This window comes from Pelodiscus sinensis, chromosome 15 (genome assembly GCF_049634645.1).
Source record: "Pelodiscus sinensis isolate JC-2024 chromosome 15, ASM4963464v1, whole genome shotgun sequence".
Taxonomy (NCBI): domain Eukaryota; kingdom Metazoa; phylum Chordata; order Testudines; family Trionychidae; genus Pelodiscus; species Pelodiscus sinensis.
Genome location: NC_134725.1, coordinates 31,385,797 through 31,405,238, shown reverse-complemented (window position 1 = coordinate 31,405,238; position 19,442 = coordinate 31,385,797). Strand labels below are relative to the sequence as shown.

The 19,442-nt window shown below is 47.9% G+C and overlaps 1 protein-coding gene across 2 annotated transcripts; it reads right to left on the bottom strand.

Annotated features, from left to right (window-relative positions):
- Window positions 1–6,061: 6,061 nt before the first annotated feature.
- On the bottom strand, window positions 6,062–19,360 carry RILPL2 (Rab interacting lysosomal protein like 2). Of its 2 annotated transcripts, XM_006113717.4 has the most exons (4): window positions 17,702–19,358; window positions 16,504–16,655; window positions 8,023–8,136; window positions 6,062–6,350 (listed from the first exon to the last, which is right to left on the bottom strand). In XM_006113717.4, the coding sequence occupies exons 1-4, from the start codon at window positions 18,023–18,025 to the stop codon at window positions 6,326–6,328; spliced, it is 615 nt and encodes a 204-aa protein (XP_006113779.2). In that variant the 5' UTR covers window positions 18,026–19,358; the 3' UTR covers window positions 6,062–6,325. The 2 variants fall into 2 exon arrangements, with proteins under 2 accessions (XP_006113779.2, XP_014424338.2); XM_014568852.2 differs by lacking the exon at window positions 6,062–6,350 and having other exon boundaries at window positions 8,019–8,136; window positions 17,702–19,360.
- Between the last annotated feature and the right edge of the window lie 82 nt (window positions 19,361–19,442).

Below are 19,442 nucleotides of genomic sequence, written 5' to 3'. Positions count from 1 at the left end.
CTGTGTCCCCTTCTTGTAAAATTCTAACAATGTCTACCCACCTTGTTGTTGAAAATACTCAGGCCTTTTTTGTAACTGACAGTTGAATGCTGCTATATTGAAAAGCAGCAATAAGGCTAGTGGGACACAGAAAATGTAGATTTCTGCTTTCTAATTGACTGTTGTACAGTTTTTCTGCAACTGGATCAGTATCATAAACAGAATTCTACCACATAGCAACATGCAGTCTGGCTTTTACATGTTATGCTGCAGGATCCCTCACTTACTCCAGCCTCACACCCCACCAGTTGATACCTAATGGCTTTGTAATTGAGTCAAGGATTACTTGAGTTGGGGCCAAACTGTTCACCACACTAATTTGTATCAATACAAGCTGTCTGAAAAGGCTAGGCCTAGTCTTGAACACGGATTAAAAACAAACCAGATTTGGCTTTTTCAGTCAAGCCTGCAGTCACAAAGCCTGCTTGCTTATACTGTGTTAGGAACTTGTTTTTAAATGGGGAATTGTTGGCAGTTAAGCTAATGAACCTGAATTGTATCCAATCTAGCCTATCCCGTGTACCTTGTAAGAAACTAGCCTGAAATTCTGCAGCAAGACTAGAACTAGCATGACAGCTGCTCTGAATAGTGGAAGTGAATGCATTGATTAGGGAATCAATGCAACATTACAGCATTCCTTATAGCAGGCCTGGACAAAATATGGCCCATAGATGCTGCAGAGAGCCCCGGGCAAGTTCCTTGCTTGCCTTGCCCCATCTGCCTGCAGCTCTGAAATGGTGTTGTGGGATGTTATTTAAAAACTCTGAATCTGGAGGAGGAGGGTGAGAAAGCTGTAGGAGCTGTGCCTGCCTTCAGCAAAATCCCATTGGCTGGCTTATGGCCAGAAACCAGCCAATGGGAGCTGCCTGAATTAATAAAAGGCGGACACAAAGTACAGTAGGCTCCAGAGCATATGGCTGCTTGCCTCTCTGGATGGGCAGCAATGTTCCCTTCATACTGCTGGCAGCACAGCTGAAGAGAACAATCAGTGGCTCCGAGTTCTGTACAGGGAGCTTACTGACTGGGCTGGGCTGATTAATCACTTGTGAAGCTGTGTCACCATCAGTTTAGAGGGAACACTGGCAGGCGGGGGGGTGGGGGGCAGATTCAGGAACAGCTGCTGGCTGGTAAGTCTCCTGGCCAGAGCCTGCTTCTGGCATCTCAGTTCCTCCCTTCCTCAACTCTGTCCCCCACTCCTGCCCCCAAGTCCACATACCCAAATCTTCTGCCCCCATCTTGTACCCATATCCCTTCTCTGACCTGGTACCCCAATTCCCTGCCCCAGATCACAACACAAATTCCTGCTTCCCTCCTGTACCCCAATTCCCTGCCCTAGGTCACAATCCACCCCCTGTAACTCAGTCCAGTGCCCCGGGTCACATCTGCCTCATTCACCCAAGCTCCCTCCCTTACCCCAAGCTCCCTTCTGCACCCAACCTCCATCCCAGACCCTCACTTCCTCTATTAATATGGAAGAGTGCAGTCCTTGACCACTTTCCAAATTCTTGGAGTGACCTCCCCATCAAAAATTATTGCCCACCCCTGACTTCTTATGGTTCTCATGAGTCACCGTATTATATGGCCCTGTGTTGACTTTCAGTAGCATTGCAGATGTTGGCCATAGTACACTGGAGGCCTTGGCTGATGAGAAGAAACTGAGTGGGAAATCTGGCAGTTGAGAAGGTTGAAAGGTGGACTGATACCACAAAAGACAGAAATCTAGATTATTTCCCCTATTACTAAAATTCAGTGCAACAGGTATTACTATTTAAGGGGAAGTGAAGAAGATTTGGTGTCAACATCTAATTGAAATTAATGGGGTAGCTAACATCTGTGAGCTGCTGTTTCAGGCTCCTGGCAGATATTCTTGCATCAGCTTTTTTTTTAATTTATTTATTATTCAAGGACTAGATGGAGGTAGTGATGAATGGTGATCAGTTCCACTGCTGCTTGTTATTTGAGGTTTTGAGACTGTCCATAGACTCCTAGGTGGACTGATTGCAAGCACGCATTCTGTTGTTCTGAATGCTGCATTGTCTCCCTATTCCTTACAGGATCCTACTCAGGTGGCCTGGTGTCCATCTTTAGTAGTCCAGACCTCTCCCAGAGGGCCTCTCCTCTTTCACTTAACTCACTCAGGACAACTTCTTTCCTCAGGATTGCTGTAGCTGTTAGTTTTCCCAGTCGTTGTACCTCTTCTACAATTCTGTAAGGAACTCAGCATGCATAGATCTTACCTCCCCTCCTCCAAATTGTTATTCTAACAGCAGCATGCCTCAGTACCAAATTAGAAATGTTAATTGACATTCCCTTGAGTAACAGGAATGAGTGGTGGAGTACTCAAACCTCTATGGCAGAGTTATGCTTTAATTTTGTTATCACCAGCTGCTGATAGAGTGGCTACAGTAAAAATAGAATAAGACTATTTTTGGATGTGTTAGCCCAATAGACTTCCATGCTTGATAGAATGACTCACAGTTTAATTAGCCCTCAGGCCCAGGAAGGCTATACAAAAAGCATACCCAATGTTTTACAGATGGCAAACTCCATGTTGCAGTCCTCTGCAACACGCGTGTTTCCCATCTCAATTTTTTTCCATGTTAAGCATCTTTGATATTGCTTTACTAAATCTATTAGTGAACATGTTTGAAAATGACACTATTTTTCTGTCTTCTCTGCAGCCATATTAACATGCTTGTTACGAAGGATAATTGTACTGTATACATCAGCTGACCTACATTCTGCTTCCAGCTAGCACATAAAAGGGACTCAAAGAAGATCTTAAAATCTACTTCCCTTTTGAAGGGACTAAGATTATATTCTTGAGTCTTTTAATTTTCCTATTTATATGTCTACTCAGCATCATCATCTAATGCTGTTAAAATAACTCTTTTTAGATGTAGATGTTAGTACAAACCTCAAATACTAATTATCTCCCCTATATCTACCTTCCATCTGTCTTACCTAAATACATTTAGTAGAGGATTGCAGCTAGATAATTAATATTCCTATCTCTTCTGTATATGCAGTGCATTTAGTTTATGCTCTGTTTAATTAGTGATTATTTCCCAAAAACTAGAATTCTCTCAATTTTTCAGTACTTACGAATATGCTATAGCTCAGAAATATATTGCTTCTAAATGGTTCCAGTACTAACTGAAGTCCTATATGTCCAGTGAGCAGGGTGAGTGCATGTAATAATAGTGTTAAGTACTATGCAACACCTTACTTTATTTTTTACCTGAAGGATCATCCATAGTCATGAAAATTATATATTAATGGGCTAGTCAATGCTTGGCTTGAGTCTACCAGGTATCTGTTGTTACTAGTTATTGTAGTCTTGGTGGTAAGCATTAGGGATGTAAGCAAGTGGTTGACTAGTTGATTACTCACATCCCCCACACTTTCTTGCTGCCTCTATCAGATGTAGAAAGGGGTGGGAGTAGAAGCAGGAGCTGGTGCTGAGGGGAGACGCTTAAAAGCCAGTTTCCTCCAGCAACACCTCCATGGTGCCAACTCCTCTCTCCCCATCCCTCCCTCCCTGCTGCTGCCTCTATCAGAGTACTCTATCAGGGTATGTCTACACTGCATCCCTAGTTCGAACTAGGGATGCAAATGGAGACAATCGAAGTAGTTAATGAAACGGGGATTTAAATATCCCGCGCTCCATTAACATGATCTCGCCGGCGCGCTAGTTCGAATCACAGCTGATTCGAACCAGGAAGTGCACGCCGGGACGCGTTAGTTCGGACTAAAGCCCTTAGTCCGAACTAATGTTACTCCTCATTTTTTGAGGAGTAACATTAGTTCGGACTAAGGGCTTTAATCCGAACTAACGCGTCCCGGCGCGCACTTCCTGGTTCGAATCAGCTGTGATTCGAACTAGCGCGCCGGCGAGATCATGTTAATGGAGCGCGGGATATTTAAATCCCCGTTTCATTAACTACTTCGATTGTCTCCATTTGCATCCCTAGTTCGAACTAGGGATGCAGTGTAGACGTACCCCCAGAGGCAGCAGCGCAAAGGGTGGGGGAGACACAGGGGGCCTCTGTGAAGCAGCCCCTGTCCACAGGCAGCCTGGGCTGGTGTGAACAGGGGCTGCTCCAGCCAAGCAGACAGCCTGGCTCAGTCCCGGCCTCCTGTGCCTCTGTAGTTTACATTGTACTAAGAGTTGGACATGCGAACAGCCCGGCTTCTACTGCATTTAAACTGCAAAGGCACAGCAGGAGTAGCTCCTGGATCTGGGGTGAGCTGTGCTTGCTCAATCCTGGGTCATGACAAGTCCCGGACTTAACCCCACTGTACCTCTACAGTTTAAATGTAACAGAAGACAGATTGCTTGTGGGCCCAGCTCCTACTACATTTAAACTGCAGAGGCGCCTCAGGGATAGCTCCTGGACCCAGCATGAGCCGGGACCGAGACGCTTCCCTTATCGACTAATTGTGTAGTCAACAGAATTTTTATTGATTACACAATTAGCCAATTACCTGCCTCTTAACATCCTTAGAAGGCATTAGGCTATTGAACAGATGATGTCAGGCTAATGTATTGCCATCATCTGAGCAATTTCCGATTTGCTTCAGTTTCTGGGTTTCTTTTAAGATCTGGACATTTCTAGTATCCAATCACTGCACAACAAAATACACTTTAGATTTAAATATAAATTTATTCAAATGTAAACATTTTTCTGTGTTGGTAATTTTTATGAACACTTTTGTAGATAGTGTAAATAGTAATAAATGTCATATCCTTCTAGTCTTTGAAAATCCCCTCTTTTCCCAGGCACAGAGGTGAGTGAAAAAACTAATACAGGCAGTCCCCGGGTTACGTACAAGATAGGGACTATAGGTTTGTTCTTAAGTTGAATCTGTATGTAAGTCGGAACTGGCATCCAGATTCAGCCGCTGCTGAAACTGACCGCAAGTTCTGACTTACATACAGATTCAACTTAAGAACCCCAAGCGTCCCCAAGTCAGCTGCTGCTGAAACTGATCAGCGGCTGATTTCAGGAAGCCTGGGGCAGAGCAACTCTGCCTCCGGCTTCCTGTAGTCAGCGCTGGTCAGTTTCAGCAGCGGCTGACTTGGGGACGCCTGGGGCAGAGCAGCTGGGGTGCTGCTGGGTTGCTCCCAACCCAGCAGCACCCCAGCTGCTCTGCGCCAGGTGTCCTGATTCAGCCGCTGCTGAAACTGACCAGCAGCGGCTGAATCAGGACGCCTGGCGCAAAGCAGCTGGGGTGCTGCTGGGTAGGTCCAGTAGTGCCCAGAGTGGCGCTGCAGGACCAACTGGCAGCGCCCCAGCTGCTCTGCCCCAGGGTCCACAACAAAAGCCTGGTCTGCTGGGACGGGGCACACTAGGTGCGCCCCCCCAGCAGACCAGGGACACGGGGAGCAAAGCCGCAGAGGCAGCGGGGTGCCGCGCCTCTGAGGCTTTGCTCTGGCAAAGCCTCAGAGGTGCCGGACCCCGCCGCGGCTGCGGCTTCACTCCCGGTGTCCCTGGTGTGCTGGAGACGGTCCCTAGCAGACCAGTGACACCGAGAGCGAAGCCGCAGCAGTGGTGGGTTCCCGTGCTTCTGAGGCTTTGCCCGCGCAAAGCCTCAGAAGCGTGGGAACCCGCCACTGCTGCGGCTTCGCTCCCGGTGTCTCCGGTCTGCTGGGGACCGTCTCCAGCAGACCAGGAGCACTGGGAGCGAAGCCGCAGCCGTGGCGGGGTCCCGCGCCTCTGAGGTTTTGCTCTGGCAAAGCCTCAGAAGTGCAGGAACCTGCCGCTGCTGTGGCTTCGCTCCCAGTGCCCTTGGTCTGCTGGAGACGGTCTCCAGCAGACCAGGGGCACCGGGAGCAGCTTTTCTCGCCCCAGAGGTCGAGGTGGCGGATCGCTGCCTGCAAGCTCCAGGGCGAGAAAGCCCCGTTCATAAGTGTGGATCCGACATAAGTCGGATCTGCGTAAGTCGGCGACTGCCTGTAATCTTTCTTCTACAGGGCGTGTCTTGCATATGGTTCAATGAAAGACTGAAAATAGCTATAGCAATATAAAAAATAGTTTATTCCGTACTATATCTGCCTGGATATGTCTAGAGGAAGTCTGCCATCCTTAACAGGAGGTAAAAAAACCCCCACTTATTCCTTAATACAAACATTGAAAGAAATGTTTTTTTAAAAGCAAAATATGCAAATACACATTCTTGTGATAAGGTATGTTCTCTACAGTGAAACTGATGCTTTGCTTTTAATGTTTCTTCTCCAGGGCTGCAACTTGCTGAGCAGATGTGGCTCAATTTTCAGTCATGTTCATTTTCCAGATTTGAAAAAGAACCTGTAGTAAGAAGGGGACAGTGGAGGAGTGGAAGCATCTTACAAAAAAGAGAGACTACTACTGCCAATTGATTCTGTCTAGCCAACATAATGGGGAGGGCTGTTTTAAGAAGTTATAAGAATAGAACTTGATCAGGCTCTGGCTGTGTATTGCCACTTGAATCCCATCACAAATAAACCTCAGGAGATAGTCAGTGCACAACACAATGTGGAAATTCTTAGTGCCTGTGGTGGGGGAGGCAATGGTGCAAAACAGTTTAATGATTAGCTCTGAAAGATTAGTAATTATTGTCTTGGATTCAGCTTCCTTGATCCAAGAAACATATATGATTTAATGTGTCCCCTGGCTCAGACCTTAACTGAAGCCTTGTTTGTGTAGCAGGGATGAAGTCTTTGGCCTTACAAGATGCTTTTCACAGGCACAGGGCAAATCACTCCTTCCTTTGCTGTTATGCTAGTATGTGAAGCACCAGCCCTGTCCAGAAGATAAGGTTAGGGAGCTGGGTAGTAAGACAATGGGCTCTCTTCCTCTGTCTACTGCTGACATGCTGTGACTTCAGCCAAATCACTTCATCTGTGCTCCAGTTTCTCCCTCAAATTCTGATGCCCGCCTTTATAAAGCACTTTTGAGTTCTACACATAAAGGGGACTATAAAACTATAAAGTTTTAATGTTATTTTACTGCACTGATATAGTTTGTAAAGCAGTCTGAGATGCAATTTCATATTCCTAGAGGAGGAAACAAGAACAGAAAGCTGAGCCATGTCATTTAAGTGTTAATTTCCCTTTCATTTTGCAAAAAGTACTCCAGGATTTGACCTGGGGCCATTCTTAAGAACCCCTCTCCTCGTACACAAGCACTGCTAATAGTTTAGACAGATTGTCTCTGATACCTTTAATTTAATGCTGTTTAAGCAAAGTGTTCATTCTGTCTGTGTCTAGTCAGCCTATCCCTACCGTGAAATTGACTCTCAAGTTAAGTGAAGCAGCAGTTACTTTTTACCAGCTTATCAAAGAGGACCTATGTGCAGCTTCAATATGAACCAAGTTAGCCTCAGCCACTAAAAGCTCATGGCTGAGCTACACAGTCGGTCACTATTTCTAATGCTCATTTAATCTTTTCATGTCTCTTGTCACTAGTGCCCATTGCAATATGTATTACAAAAAGAGCTAACTGTCCTTGTTGTCAATGGAAGGTAGTGTCTTTCAGTAGTTTGGAAACTCTACAATGTAACAATCTGAGTATTACTGTAGCCCCTTGATGCCTTGTCCTAGATATTGTACAAATGCAAATAAAAGTCAGTTCCTGCACTGAAGAACTTAGTCTAAATAGACAAGACCAATAAACAGTGTGAAGGAGGTAGAAGCATACAGGTGAAGTGATTTTCCCAAGGTACAAAAACAAGTTGAGGGACAGAGCTGAGCCTAAGAACCAGTTTATCAGACCTGCCGCCCCCCAGTGCAACAATTTCATCAGCCCATGATGCATCACAGTGGTAGGCTTCTGAGGCTACCAAATTCTGGTTGACTTAAGTGGGGGGGTTGACTGCTGGAGGACTCTAGTAACAGTCCTTACATTTTATAATGGGGAGGAGGGTGTTTGTGAGAGATCAAGTATCCCATCAAGTCAGCCCACTGTTATAAAGTGCTGCAAGAGCAGTGACAATACTTACAGACGTTTTATGATTGTTTTCTCTTCATTAGTCTTGCTTGAGCCAGAAGGATTGCAGACAGTGGATTCCTTTTGCATTGGTCCAGCCTGGTCCTCCTTCTGTGAAATGAGGCCACTAGCAAAAGAGGGAGATGGATTTTTTTTTAATCTGTGCTGCACATACATACTCAGTCTCTCCTTCATTGTGCATATTGAACCTGTTCTTCATTCTGGCAGCATGAGGCAACTGAGCAGATGATGTCACAATATCCTGCTAATGATTGCAGCGCTGTCATGCTTGTTGGGTGTGGTGTCTTTGCACCTTTCCTTTGTGGGTAAAAACAATGTTATACTAGTTTTAGTTTGCTGAAAAAAATGCTTCTAGGAATTCTCCTGTGGGGGTTTGTAAAGCTAGGGCATGCAAAATACAGCTGCTAATGTCTTTAACATAGGTACCAATTCAGAAAGCTCCTAACTTGTGCTGAATAGGAACTCTGATTTCTCAAGGAACAGGCAGCCTGGACTAATGATATTAGTGAATCACTCTTATTTTAGTTGTGCCCAGTAGAGTAATTTAGTATGTGGGCATGGAAACCTATTCCTTTAAAAATACAACTCACATCTTTAATGCACTATCCAGCCACTAAAACATTCTCCGTGGCTATGTCTACACTACAGGCTTCTTGTACAAGAACTTTTTGCGCAAGAGTTCTTGTACAAGAGTGCATCCATACTGCCATGTGTTTTTGTGCAAGATGGCCATTTTAGCAAGAAACCCCTGTTCCTGTCCACACTAGCCTTTTTGATCAAGAGCTCTTGCACAAAAAGGCTTGTGCCTCGTGGGGAGAGGAATAACTCTTGTGCAAAAAGCCCTCTCTTCTGATGATCTACTGTAAACTTTCTTGCACAAGAACGGGCTTCTAGAGACACTCCACAAGTTTTTGTGTAAGAATGGCCATTCTTGTGCAAGAAGACTGCAGTTGAGACATAGCCTGTGAGTCTTAAATTCAAAGAGTGATATTTTGTGCTACACACATATGCTATGTAACAATGCATATGGATGGATACACACAAAATTCTAAAACAGTTACTTTTTTCAAAAGTCCCATATATACTGTTATAAAAGGAGAGGGGTCCATCATGCCATCTGTCACAGAGAACATCTGCCGTACAGCTATAGCACTGTCAGTGCCAGGATATTAGAGAGACAAGGTGGGTGAGGTAGTATCTTTTATTGGACCAACTTATGTTAGAGGGGCAAGGTTTAGAGTCACACAGAGCTCTATGTGGCTTGAAAACTTGTCTCTTGCATCAACAGAAGTTGGTCCAATAACACAATAGCTCACCCACCTTGTTTCTATAATTTAGCTTAGAATATTTTATAAGACCCCCACTGATAGGTATTATAAGCTTAAATACCTTCCTATGGAGTATTACATAATGTTATAATACTTAGGGGAGAACTGATTTTAATCAAAAGTTGTGTTTGTAAAGCTCCTTTCACTCAAGTATCTCATAGCACTAAATTTTAAAGTTGGTTACGTATGTGCAGGTCCAGGGTATCTCTAGCACAGTCAGTCAGATTTACACAGGTTTAAAAGCAGATTGTGGCCCTAATCAGGGAAGATCGTCAAGACCTATGTGTCACCTTCCCCATGTCACTTTTGTTCCCTGCACTGGAAATGTTCAGCAGTTAAAGCCTTTGGGGATATAGCTGCACCAGTGCAAACCCCTACTAAAAAAAACCAAAGCCACAATTTGACCCAACGTGGCTACTTCTACTTGGGCTGGGATAAGCATCACCAGTGCCTATAGGCTTTGCTGGCCTGTACAAGGGAATTTTGTGGCTGGGTAAAGGGAACTTAGATCCACACCACTTCAGCCATCACTGCACTGACCTAGCCTGATCATGCATATCTTGAGATCTAAGGGGGTCAAAGCCCACAACGGGCAGATAAGCAATGCTGTTCAATGTGGGCATGGAAACATACTCCTTTAAAAATACAAACTCATATCTTTAATGCATTATCCAGCCATTCTCTGCGAGTCTTAAATTCAGTTTGATAGTTTGTGCTACACACATGCTATGTAACAACGCATACGGACGGATACACATAAAATTCTAAAACCATTATTTTTTTAAAAAAAATCCCATATATACTGTTATAAAAGGAGAGGAGTTCATTATACCATCTGTCACAGAGAACATTTGAGAAGTTTCTAGGGGGAGGCATGCCCCCAGCCCCACCTACAACCCTGCTGCTGAGGCCTTGCCCCTCCACTCCTACTCCCATGGGGAGGAAAGGAGGAGCAGTTGGCCAAGCATGCATGCTGCCCCACCACCACAGGTAGGGGAAGAGCACATGCACATGCCCCCCAGCATTCCTAGAGCAGGGGAAATGATGCACAGCCACAATCCCATGCCCCCAGGAGCAGTGGGAAGGGAAGTGGCCGCATGGCCCAAGCCTCCCCACTCCTGGGAACAGCCAGGAGGGAGAAGGCCACGTGTACATCTACTGTCACAACAGGACTGGTAATGCTAGTATTTATAATTCTTTGTTTTATATCTGATTCCTTCAGTTGGGTTTTTTGTGCCTTAGGCCCCTTGTTAGAGGTTACCATGAAAATCAAAACACAATTTTTCCTCTTGATTTGCTTGAACTGAAACCTATTACTAATATTATTAATTGGTAGAGTCCCACTGCTCATGATCCACTTATGAATTAATCATTCACGTGGTTAATTTGTAACTTGGATTCCAGTGAGCTGTGTTAGGCAATTGGCAAGTCCAGAGCCAAATGAGCCATTAATATGTGCCTGAGATAACTTAGTACAGCCTTCCAGCTGAGCTGGGGAGAGTTAGTCCTTAACTGCATTGTTTGGAGAGGGCAGCTCTGAAACTAGCTTCTCAGCTATAACTTGCATTATGCATGCGAGTTACAGAAGTGTACACAGGGTGGACTTATTATTAGTTGTGTTATACTATCACATGGGGACCTCAACTGATCAGAGCCCCATTGTGCCATCCACTCTACAAAGAGGCTACGTCTAGACAGGCATGATTTTCCGCAAGTATTTTTAACGGAAAAATTTTCCATTAAAAGCATTTGCGGAAAAGAGCGTCTAGATTGGCACGGACGCTTTTCCGCAAAAGCACTTTTGCGGAAAAGCGTCCGTGCCAATTTAGACACGGTTTTGTGCAAGAAAGCCCCGATCGCCATTTTCACCACCGGGGCTCTTTTGTGCAAAACAAATCTGAGCTGTCTACACTAGCCCTTTTGCGCAAAAGGACTTTTGCCTGAATGGGAGCAGCATAGTATTTCCGCAAGAAGCACTGATTTCTTAGATGAGATCGTCAGTGTTCTTGCGTAAATTCAATTGGCCAGTGTAGACAGCTGGCAATGTAGACAGCTGCCAGTCTAGACACAGCCAGAAAGTAAAAATCAGCCCTTGTTTCAAACAGCTTATGGTTTATTTAGTCCAACGAAAGTCTGGGAGCTAAAAACAGAACCAAAAAGAGGTGATGTTATTTTTCCCACAAAATCACACAGCAGATCAGTGGCAGTGCCAGGAACAGAACCCAGGTCATGAGAGTCAGGGCCAACCCTATATCAAATGGTGCTCCAAGGTGCATTTTTAATGTCTTCCTACTTGTTAACCCCTTGAACACTTACTTTATTGTATTTGTAGCCCATTTCACAACGCTGATGCCTGATTTACATGCATGATTTACCCCTGCCATATAAGACAATATATTGGCATACTAGGATCTGTAAATCTATGTTTATTCATGCCATATATAAGCAAATATGGAATATCTGAGCCATGTTACTTCCAAATTCTATTTTCCCTTTTGTCACTGTGATGGATAGGAGTAGTGCTGGCCAGTATTTGGTGACTCAAGGGTTAAACTCAGGTAGCTAAGGGTGTTGACATGGAGCCAGAAGAACCAATGGTATTGGTCCACATCCCGCAGAGCAGCAGCCTCTGTCCCAGCAACCGTGGGCCCACTGCGGGCAGAGGCTGCTCTGACCAGGCAGCCAGCCTGGCTCTTAGAGCATTCAAACCGCAGAGCCACACTGGGGGTAGATCCTGGACCCAGCATGAACCAGGCCTGAGCTAGGATGCCTTCCATTATTGAGTAATCGATAAAAACTCTATCAACTACTTACTTAGCCAATTAAGTGCATCTTAACATCCCTATTCTAAAAAGCTTTTATGCTATATATAGCATTACTGAAATGCACACATCTTTGAGGCGAAGGGGTAGTAATGAAACTAGCATGCACCATTCTGCACAACAGAAGGGAAATTTTAATTACAGTCACCCCAGAAACCTCCTTGCTCTTAGGACAAGTGGCCTAGGATACCTCAAGACTGAGTTTCATAAAAATTCTTGTGTGCAATTAGTATGACTGCATGTATGAATAAGGTACTTGCACTCACACATGACCAGTCAGGCATAGCTAACACCAATGTTTTTTTGTGGCAGTATGCACAGGTACGGCATACCGGCACCTTTTTTGGGGAGCACTTGCGCTGCACCCCTTTCCCCCGGCACAGCCTCCTGCTGGCCCTGGGAGCATTCGTGCTGTGCTGCTTTCTCTCAGCACAACCGCCAGCTGGCCCTTGGAGCACTGGCACTGCATCGCTTTCTCCCAGCACAGTCCCGAGCCTGACTGACTCTTTCTGTGGGAACAGCAAGATGAAAAATGTGCTTTTCGCTTATGCGCATACGTATGTCAACGTGATATAGGAAGAAGGTGGGGGGAGGCATTTTTCAAATGTGCTTTCCTCAAGAAATGAGTACTGGCACCTTTTGTTTGTTTGTTTGTTTGTTTGTTTACAGAAAAACACTGGCTAGCACACTGGATTTGTGTGCTCAAATTCCTATTTTACACACATGATTGAAGTAACTTCATGCAGATGTTGATGTGTGCAATTACACATTTTTAATTCACACAGAATAGGCAGGACTTCAGTTGTCAAGCTGATTTATATAGAAAATTCTGCGTGAAACCCTCACTCTGTGCCTCCTCTCTGCTTGCTTGTTTTGCCTGGCACTGTTAGGAAGGGGTGGGCAAAAAAGGGCCTCCGTGGGCCAGATCCAGCCCACCAAGCAAGTTGATCTGGCCTGTGGAGGCCCTGCCACTCCCTCAGGCCCCAGCTCAATCAGGGCCCTGGGGTCACCTCCCACCCTGTGGAGGCCCTGCCACTCCCTCGGCCCCCAGCTCAATCAGGGCCCGGGGGTCACCTCCCACCCTGTGGAGGCCCTGCCACTCCCTCGGCCCCCAGCTCAATCAGGGCCCGGGGGTCACCTCCCACCCTGTGGAGGCCCTGCCACTCCCTCGGCCCCCAGCTCAATCAGGGCCCGGGGGTCACCTCCCACCCTGTGGAGGCCCTGCCACTCCCTCGGCCCCCAGCTCAATCAGGGCCCGGGGGTCACCTCCCACCCTGTGGAGGCCCTGCCACTCCCTCGGCCCCCAGCTCAATCAGGGCCCGGGGGTCACCTCCCACCCTGTGGATGCCCTGCCACTCCCTCGGCCCCCAGCTCAATCAGGGCCTGGGGGTCACCTCCCACCCTATGGAGGCCCTGCCACTCCCTCGGCCCCCAGCTCAATTAGGGCCTGGGGGTCACCTCCCACCCTGCAAGGAGTGTGCGGTGCTTAAAAGCACTGCATACTCCTTCCTTCGGATGTGCTCCCCCTACTCCCAAGCCCTGATTGGCCGGGGGGGGGGGGCATGCAAAGTCTCCTCCTGCCCTGAGAGGGGTGCAGCACTTCTAAGCACCACACACTCCTTGCAGGACGGGCAGGGTGGAAGGAGACTTCACATGCTCTCCTAGTCCCCAGACCAATCAGGGCTTGAGGGTGGGGAGAACGCGTGAAGTCTCTTTCCACCTTGCAAGGGGCTCAGCAGTTAAAGTCAACTGCCAGCTGCTGCTCAGCTGGTGATTGACTCTAAAGCCTTCACTTCCTTGCAGGGCAGGGACAGGGAGTGAGAAACTTCACATGCTCCCTCTCCCCAGGCCCTGCTTGACCTGGGTGCAGCAGGAGGAAGCACGCGAAGTCTCTGCCCCCTGCCAGAGGGTTCTTGGGGGGAGGGGAAGGCAAAGTTTTTGAGCACTCTCCCACCCCCCAGACCAATCAGGGTCTGTGGGTGGGAAACAGGGCCAGCTCTATGGAGCGCAGAGTCCGATTCCGGGGGTGGAGCCACACAAGCGTGGGGCCCCAGGCGGTACAGCACATGCATCGCATGCCCTGGATGTCACGATGCATGCGCAGTGCGCCCAGGAGTACAAGGCATGCGTGGCCCCCCCGGGTGTACGGTGCATGCACCATGCACCCGGGACGTCACAGTACATACTCCATGTGCCCAGGGGCCCTGCACAAGCGGCGTGCTCCCGGCGCATGCGTCACTTCCCTGCGTGTGGGGCCCCACGCCGAGGAATTGGCTGAATCGGCCTAAGGCTGGCCCTGGTGGGGAAGCACGAAAGTGTTCTGGCTCTGCCCCTTCCACCTGAGGCCCCGCCCCTTTTTTTGAAGTGGCCCCCAATCAAAAATTATTGCCTACCTCTGCTGTAAGGTGTTAGGGGCAGGGACAGCCTTACATCTTCCTTTTATATATATTAACAGGGGGGGTGTGCACTCCCTGCTTCTTATGTTCGCCAACAGCTCTCTTGCTGGCCACTTTTGTGGCCAGAGAGCCTGTTAATCTTGCACTGAGCCTGGCTATGCTCTCCATGGCCCCTAGTCACTCGTACCCTTCTCCACTCCCACCCACCACATCCCCTGGAAGGGCCTCTCTGTCCGAACCCTCTTGGTCCATCCCACCTGAACACACTCTTCTAGCATCAGCCAGCTCTCCCCACCACCCACCACCACACCCTTCCTGCTTCTGCCCAACCTTTCAATGAAATAGTTTGTTCGCATGCAGAGTTCGGAGCCTCTCCTGGCAGCGAGTGCAGGGAAAGGTTATGCTCTGCAGGCTTGTGAACCTCAAGTGTAACCAAAAACAATCAGTAAAACGGGTCCCAACTCCAAACGAATTCCCTTTGTTCCGGGTGCTTCTGGGCACCCAGCTCGCTAGCAAGGGACAGGGGCTGAGTTATGTGTGAGCAGCCAGGTAGGGAGAAAATTCCCCGCTCTCCGCACCCAGTTACTGCCCATCTTTTCATGGTGGCAGCGCTCCAGATGTGTCCTTCCAGCTGGCAAGTGAATTCCCACCATGGTGCTGGGACATGCTCCATGTGGACAGGGAGCAATGGAGAGACATGGAACCATGGGGGAGCCCCAGCTTTATGCACCTGCGCCCTACTGAGAACCAGATTTGGGACACATGGGAAGAGAGACTGATGGGGTAATCTGGGCTGCTAGTCCTTATCCCAGAGCTCCATGGCCCATAGTCCACCCCGCTCCTTCCATCCCTACCCACAACTCCATTCCTATGCCTCCATCCTCCTGCCTCTATTCCCACACCCACCCATCCTTCCCTAACTCCTCTCCTTCCACACCCCACACTGCCCATCCCCCTGCCTCCATTCCTATATCCTCACCCTCACCATTCCCCCTTACTGCACCCCCCCATTCCAATATATACTATCCCCCTTCCTCTCTCCCTACACACACCTTGCCCCCTTCCACAAATTTGTCGAGCTATGCACTTGGGCTCAGCACAGCCTTTCCAAATGGGCCCATTGGGGTTTGTGAAACACCGAGTGAATGGCCTTTGGGGCAGCTTTGCTCCGTGGCAAGCCCAGGGAGCCTGGAGCACAGAGTGGCTGCTCTGGAGAGCAAGGAAAGCAGACAGGGTGCAGCATAACCACACTGTCCCCAAAGGGCCAGATGTGCAGTGTGACGAAGACCTGCCCAGCTTGTGGTAAGCCTGGGAGAGCCCGCCTGAGCCAGGGACCTGGCCCCAATGCTCAAGTAGGTGCACCCATTCTCTACAAAACTGGGGTGCAGTGCTGTGAGCCGGGTCCAGAGGTAGGAAGCAGGGAGCTGGGGCTCCAGCTGGAAGGGGACAACGCTTTGTAGACAGAGGGGCAGACAAGGTGCCTTTGAGGGCAAGGCCTTCCCGAGGGGCCCCAAGGGGCTCTGAGGCTCAGTGGGGGCAAACCCCCCAAAAGGCTGCACCTCCACAGCATTCACTGGAGCCTGGGTGTCTTGGGAGGGGAGCTGTCAGTCAGGAGCCCTGCCCACTCCCTGGGTATCTTTGGGCAGGAGACCCCACTCCATCTATGGACCCCCAACCCCTCACTGCAGGAAAAAATTAGTATGGGTTCTTTTGAAAAAGAGTTGTTGTTTTTTTTTTTTCAAAAAAACCACGTCTAGACTGCGCTTTCACTTTTGAAAAACCTTTTTTCAAAAAAGTGCTCGGACACGAATATGCAAATGAAGCATGGGATATTTAAATCTGTGCTTCATTTGCACTTTCGATTTGCCTAATTTACATTCCTCTTTCAAAAGAGGAGTGTAGTCTAGACATAGCCCTAATGACTTACCTCTTACAGCACTGTAGTTCCTCTTGTGCAATAAGAAGTTGTGCTTTCAGCTGGTTACGTTCCTGCAGCACATCTCTCAACTCCTGCAATGTGAACCGTGGACGATTTGGATCTGTGAGATCTATTATCATTTTGTCTGGTCCAAGGCTCAGCTGCAGAACAAAAGGCAACAGTTTAAAAAACAAACCTTAATGACACAACATGCCCAGTTACTCCATAGCTGAAGTCAGGCTGTACCTTCAATAAGGAATCAGTTTGACCAATCAATAGTAATTTCCATACTTTATAGACATTACAATCTTGATCTCTCATACCATTTAGGTGCGAAATAATTATTATTTGTATTTCAGGAGCACCTATGGGCCCCATTGTCCCAGGTACTATATACACATAGTAAGATGGTTCCCTCCTCAAAGAGTTTACTTATAAACTGACTAAGGAAGTGCTATTATTCCCCAATGTCACAGACAGGAACTTGAAATCCAGAGATTTGCCTGAAATCTGAGCAAAGCCAAGAACTGAACCTAGCTTTCCTGAGTTCCAGCTTTAGGCTTAAACCACAAGGCCATTCTGCCTCACACAGTTAATTTGCACAATCCCAGTGATTTCAACATGTGTACAAATGAATAAATAGGTACTTTTGTATGAGCAACTGTATGTAAAAGATAGTTGTGCAATATACATTTACAATACAAGAAAATCAGGGCCTGGATGTTTGAACTTCTCTCTTTCAGCATGACTCTATCCAGTCAATCTATACCCTGTCCTTTCAATAAAAGACAGTACAGAGCTGGTCTCTGCTTGGGCAAGGGGTTCAGAATTTTCAAGAGGGATGAAAAGTAAACTTCTCTAATAGGACCTGTTTGCACAATGACTTGAATCATGCTAGCAAAAGTGCTTTTTTAGTGTATTGTAGTAAAACAGTCTCCCATTGGTAGAAATGTTTGATGCTGAGAATTCTACTAGCCTCAAACTAAGCTATAGCCTACCATCATGAGTTTGACCTCAGTCATTTCTCACCAGAGCTGTAACTCTGTCAATGTGTTAAGTGTGGGCCAAATACATGGGGATTCTCCATCAGAATCTTTACTAGTGTAAAGTGTAGTTAATAAAGCCCATGCCTCCATATTGTTTCCCAAAGTGTATTTTGCACAATAAGCAGTTCAGTTTCTAAGGTTGCACCTGTCTTTATACCTACCTGCTCTGCCTTCCCTGCTGGGCACTCTTTTCTGAGTCCTTCCACCTCCTTTTTGAGATTGTCTCTCTCCATCTTCAGCTCCTCCACTGTCAAGTTGCTCTCATTCACCAAAGCTTCCAACATTTCCAAAATCCTCACTATCTTAAACTGCAATTGGGCAGTCCTACTAGGTTCACTTCTTATTGTCAGAAGCTCCCTGCCCACCACATAGGACATGTCATAGACATCCTCTGCTGTCAGATGGAAGGGGCTCTTCTCAAAGGCGTTTTCAGGGCCAGGCTCCTCCTTCTCTTCTCCCTCCTCTTGGTGCTGATGATCCTGCATGTGAAGCCCCCCGGGGACACCCAATACTATTGATTCCCTCCTTTAGGGGAAGGGCTGGTTTCAGACCTGCTGCTGCAATTACAGCCTGCTTTTGGTTGCTATCTCCAACGACTTCCGTCCTCCCCAGTGAAACTTCTTAGCTTGTGACCAAGTCCTTTCCTCTGCCTCCAGGGGAAGCTCCTGGGGGCCAATCAGATAACCAGGTCAGCAGGCTGGGGTGGGGCTAAAACAGTAACAATGTAGCCATGTGGGAAGTGAGGCTGGTTCAGGGGAGTGGGCTGAAACGCGGCAGCTTCCCGGCTAGCTGAGTGGCCTCTGCTCTGGTTCCTAGGCAGTGTCCAGGAGAAAGATTGGCTGCAGGGTGATTGATAGCCTGTGGGCGCGTGTGTTTTATTGCTGGTTGTTCAGGGAAATCTACCCCGGCAGACCAAATGTTTTGTTGCGAGGGGCAGGGCTGGGGCTCGCGTGGGAGTGGTCTGTGCTGAAGTAGAGGGGCAGATATACAGGGAGGGCAGCTGGACATCTCCCGCTGCATTGTGCAAGAGCTATGATAAAACAAGCATTGGCCAAGGCAGAGCGTCGGTTCGCTCTGGATAACAGGGCAGTTTCCATGGGGAAGCCTCAGGGTGGGGAAGGATGTAATGGGCCTCACAGATCCAGACACTCAGGTCAGCCTCCAAAAGCTTGAGCCGGGGTTGCCATGGGATTTAAAGGCCTCCCTTGTCGCTGCTCCGCATCGTGCATACAACCCGATTCGGATTTACAAGTAAAATCCGCTCTCCGGATTCCTAGCTCTGCGGCAGCTCCGCTAGTTCAAGCCCCCGCGTCTGGAAAAAGGTCCTGGCAACTGCCAGGCATGACGGCTCCTCTGCAGTGCAAAGCTCTTATTGTCTCAGCCATTGCACGGTGGAATGAAGCATCCGGGCTAGTTCTGCGAGGAAGGACTCTGCCCGGGAATCCCTGTGCTGATGGGACGTTACTGTAAATTGTGGGGAGATCCAACAACATGGAAGCCTCCTGACGCTGCCTCCCCCGGACAGGGGATTTAGCGGCTGCAGCCAGGATAAGACATCTGCAGCCAGACCTTTCAGCAAGGGACTAGCGAGACAAAGGCATCTGCTAGATTCTCCGAAAAGGAGTCAGCATTAAAGCAAATACATCTGCAGCCAGATCCTCCAGCAAAGCAAAAGTATCAACCGCCGGCCGCCTCCAGCAGGGGATTAGCAAATACATCTACCATCTCCTCTTTCCCCCAGCAAGGGAAATGCATCTGTAGACAGCCCCTCCTCGACTCAGCAAGGCAAACGCAGTTGCTTTTCTGGAGCGCCACGTTCGGACTGGCTTTGTGCCCGGCCGGGGCGCCGCGTAGCTTGCACAGAGCGCGCTGCCCGCGGGGGGGGGGGAGGCACAAGTAACA

Coding starts and splice junctions, on each gene's coding strand:
- RILPL2 (XM_006113717.4), bottom strand. CDS start 18,025: ATGCAGGATCATCAGCACCAAGAGGAGGGAGAAGAGAAGGAGGAGCCT. Junction 16,656..17,701: donor CAGCAGGGAAGGCAGAGCAG/GTAGGTATAAAG, acceptor TTTGTTCTGCAG/CTGAGCCTTGGACCAGACAA. Junction 6,351..8,022: donor AAAACAATCATAAAACGTCT/GTAAGTATTGTC, acceptor TTCTTACTACAG/GTTCTTTTTCAAATCTGGAA.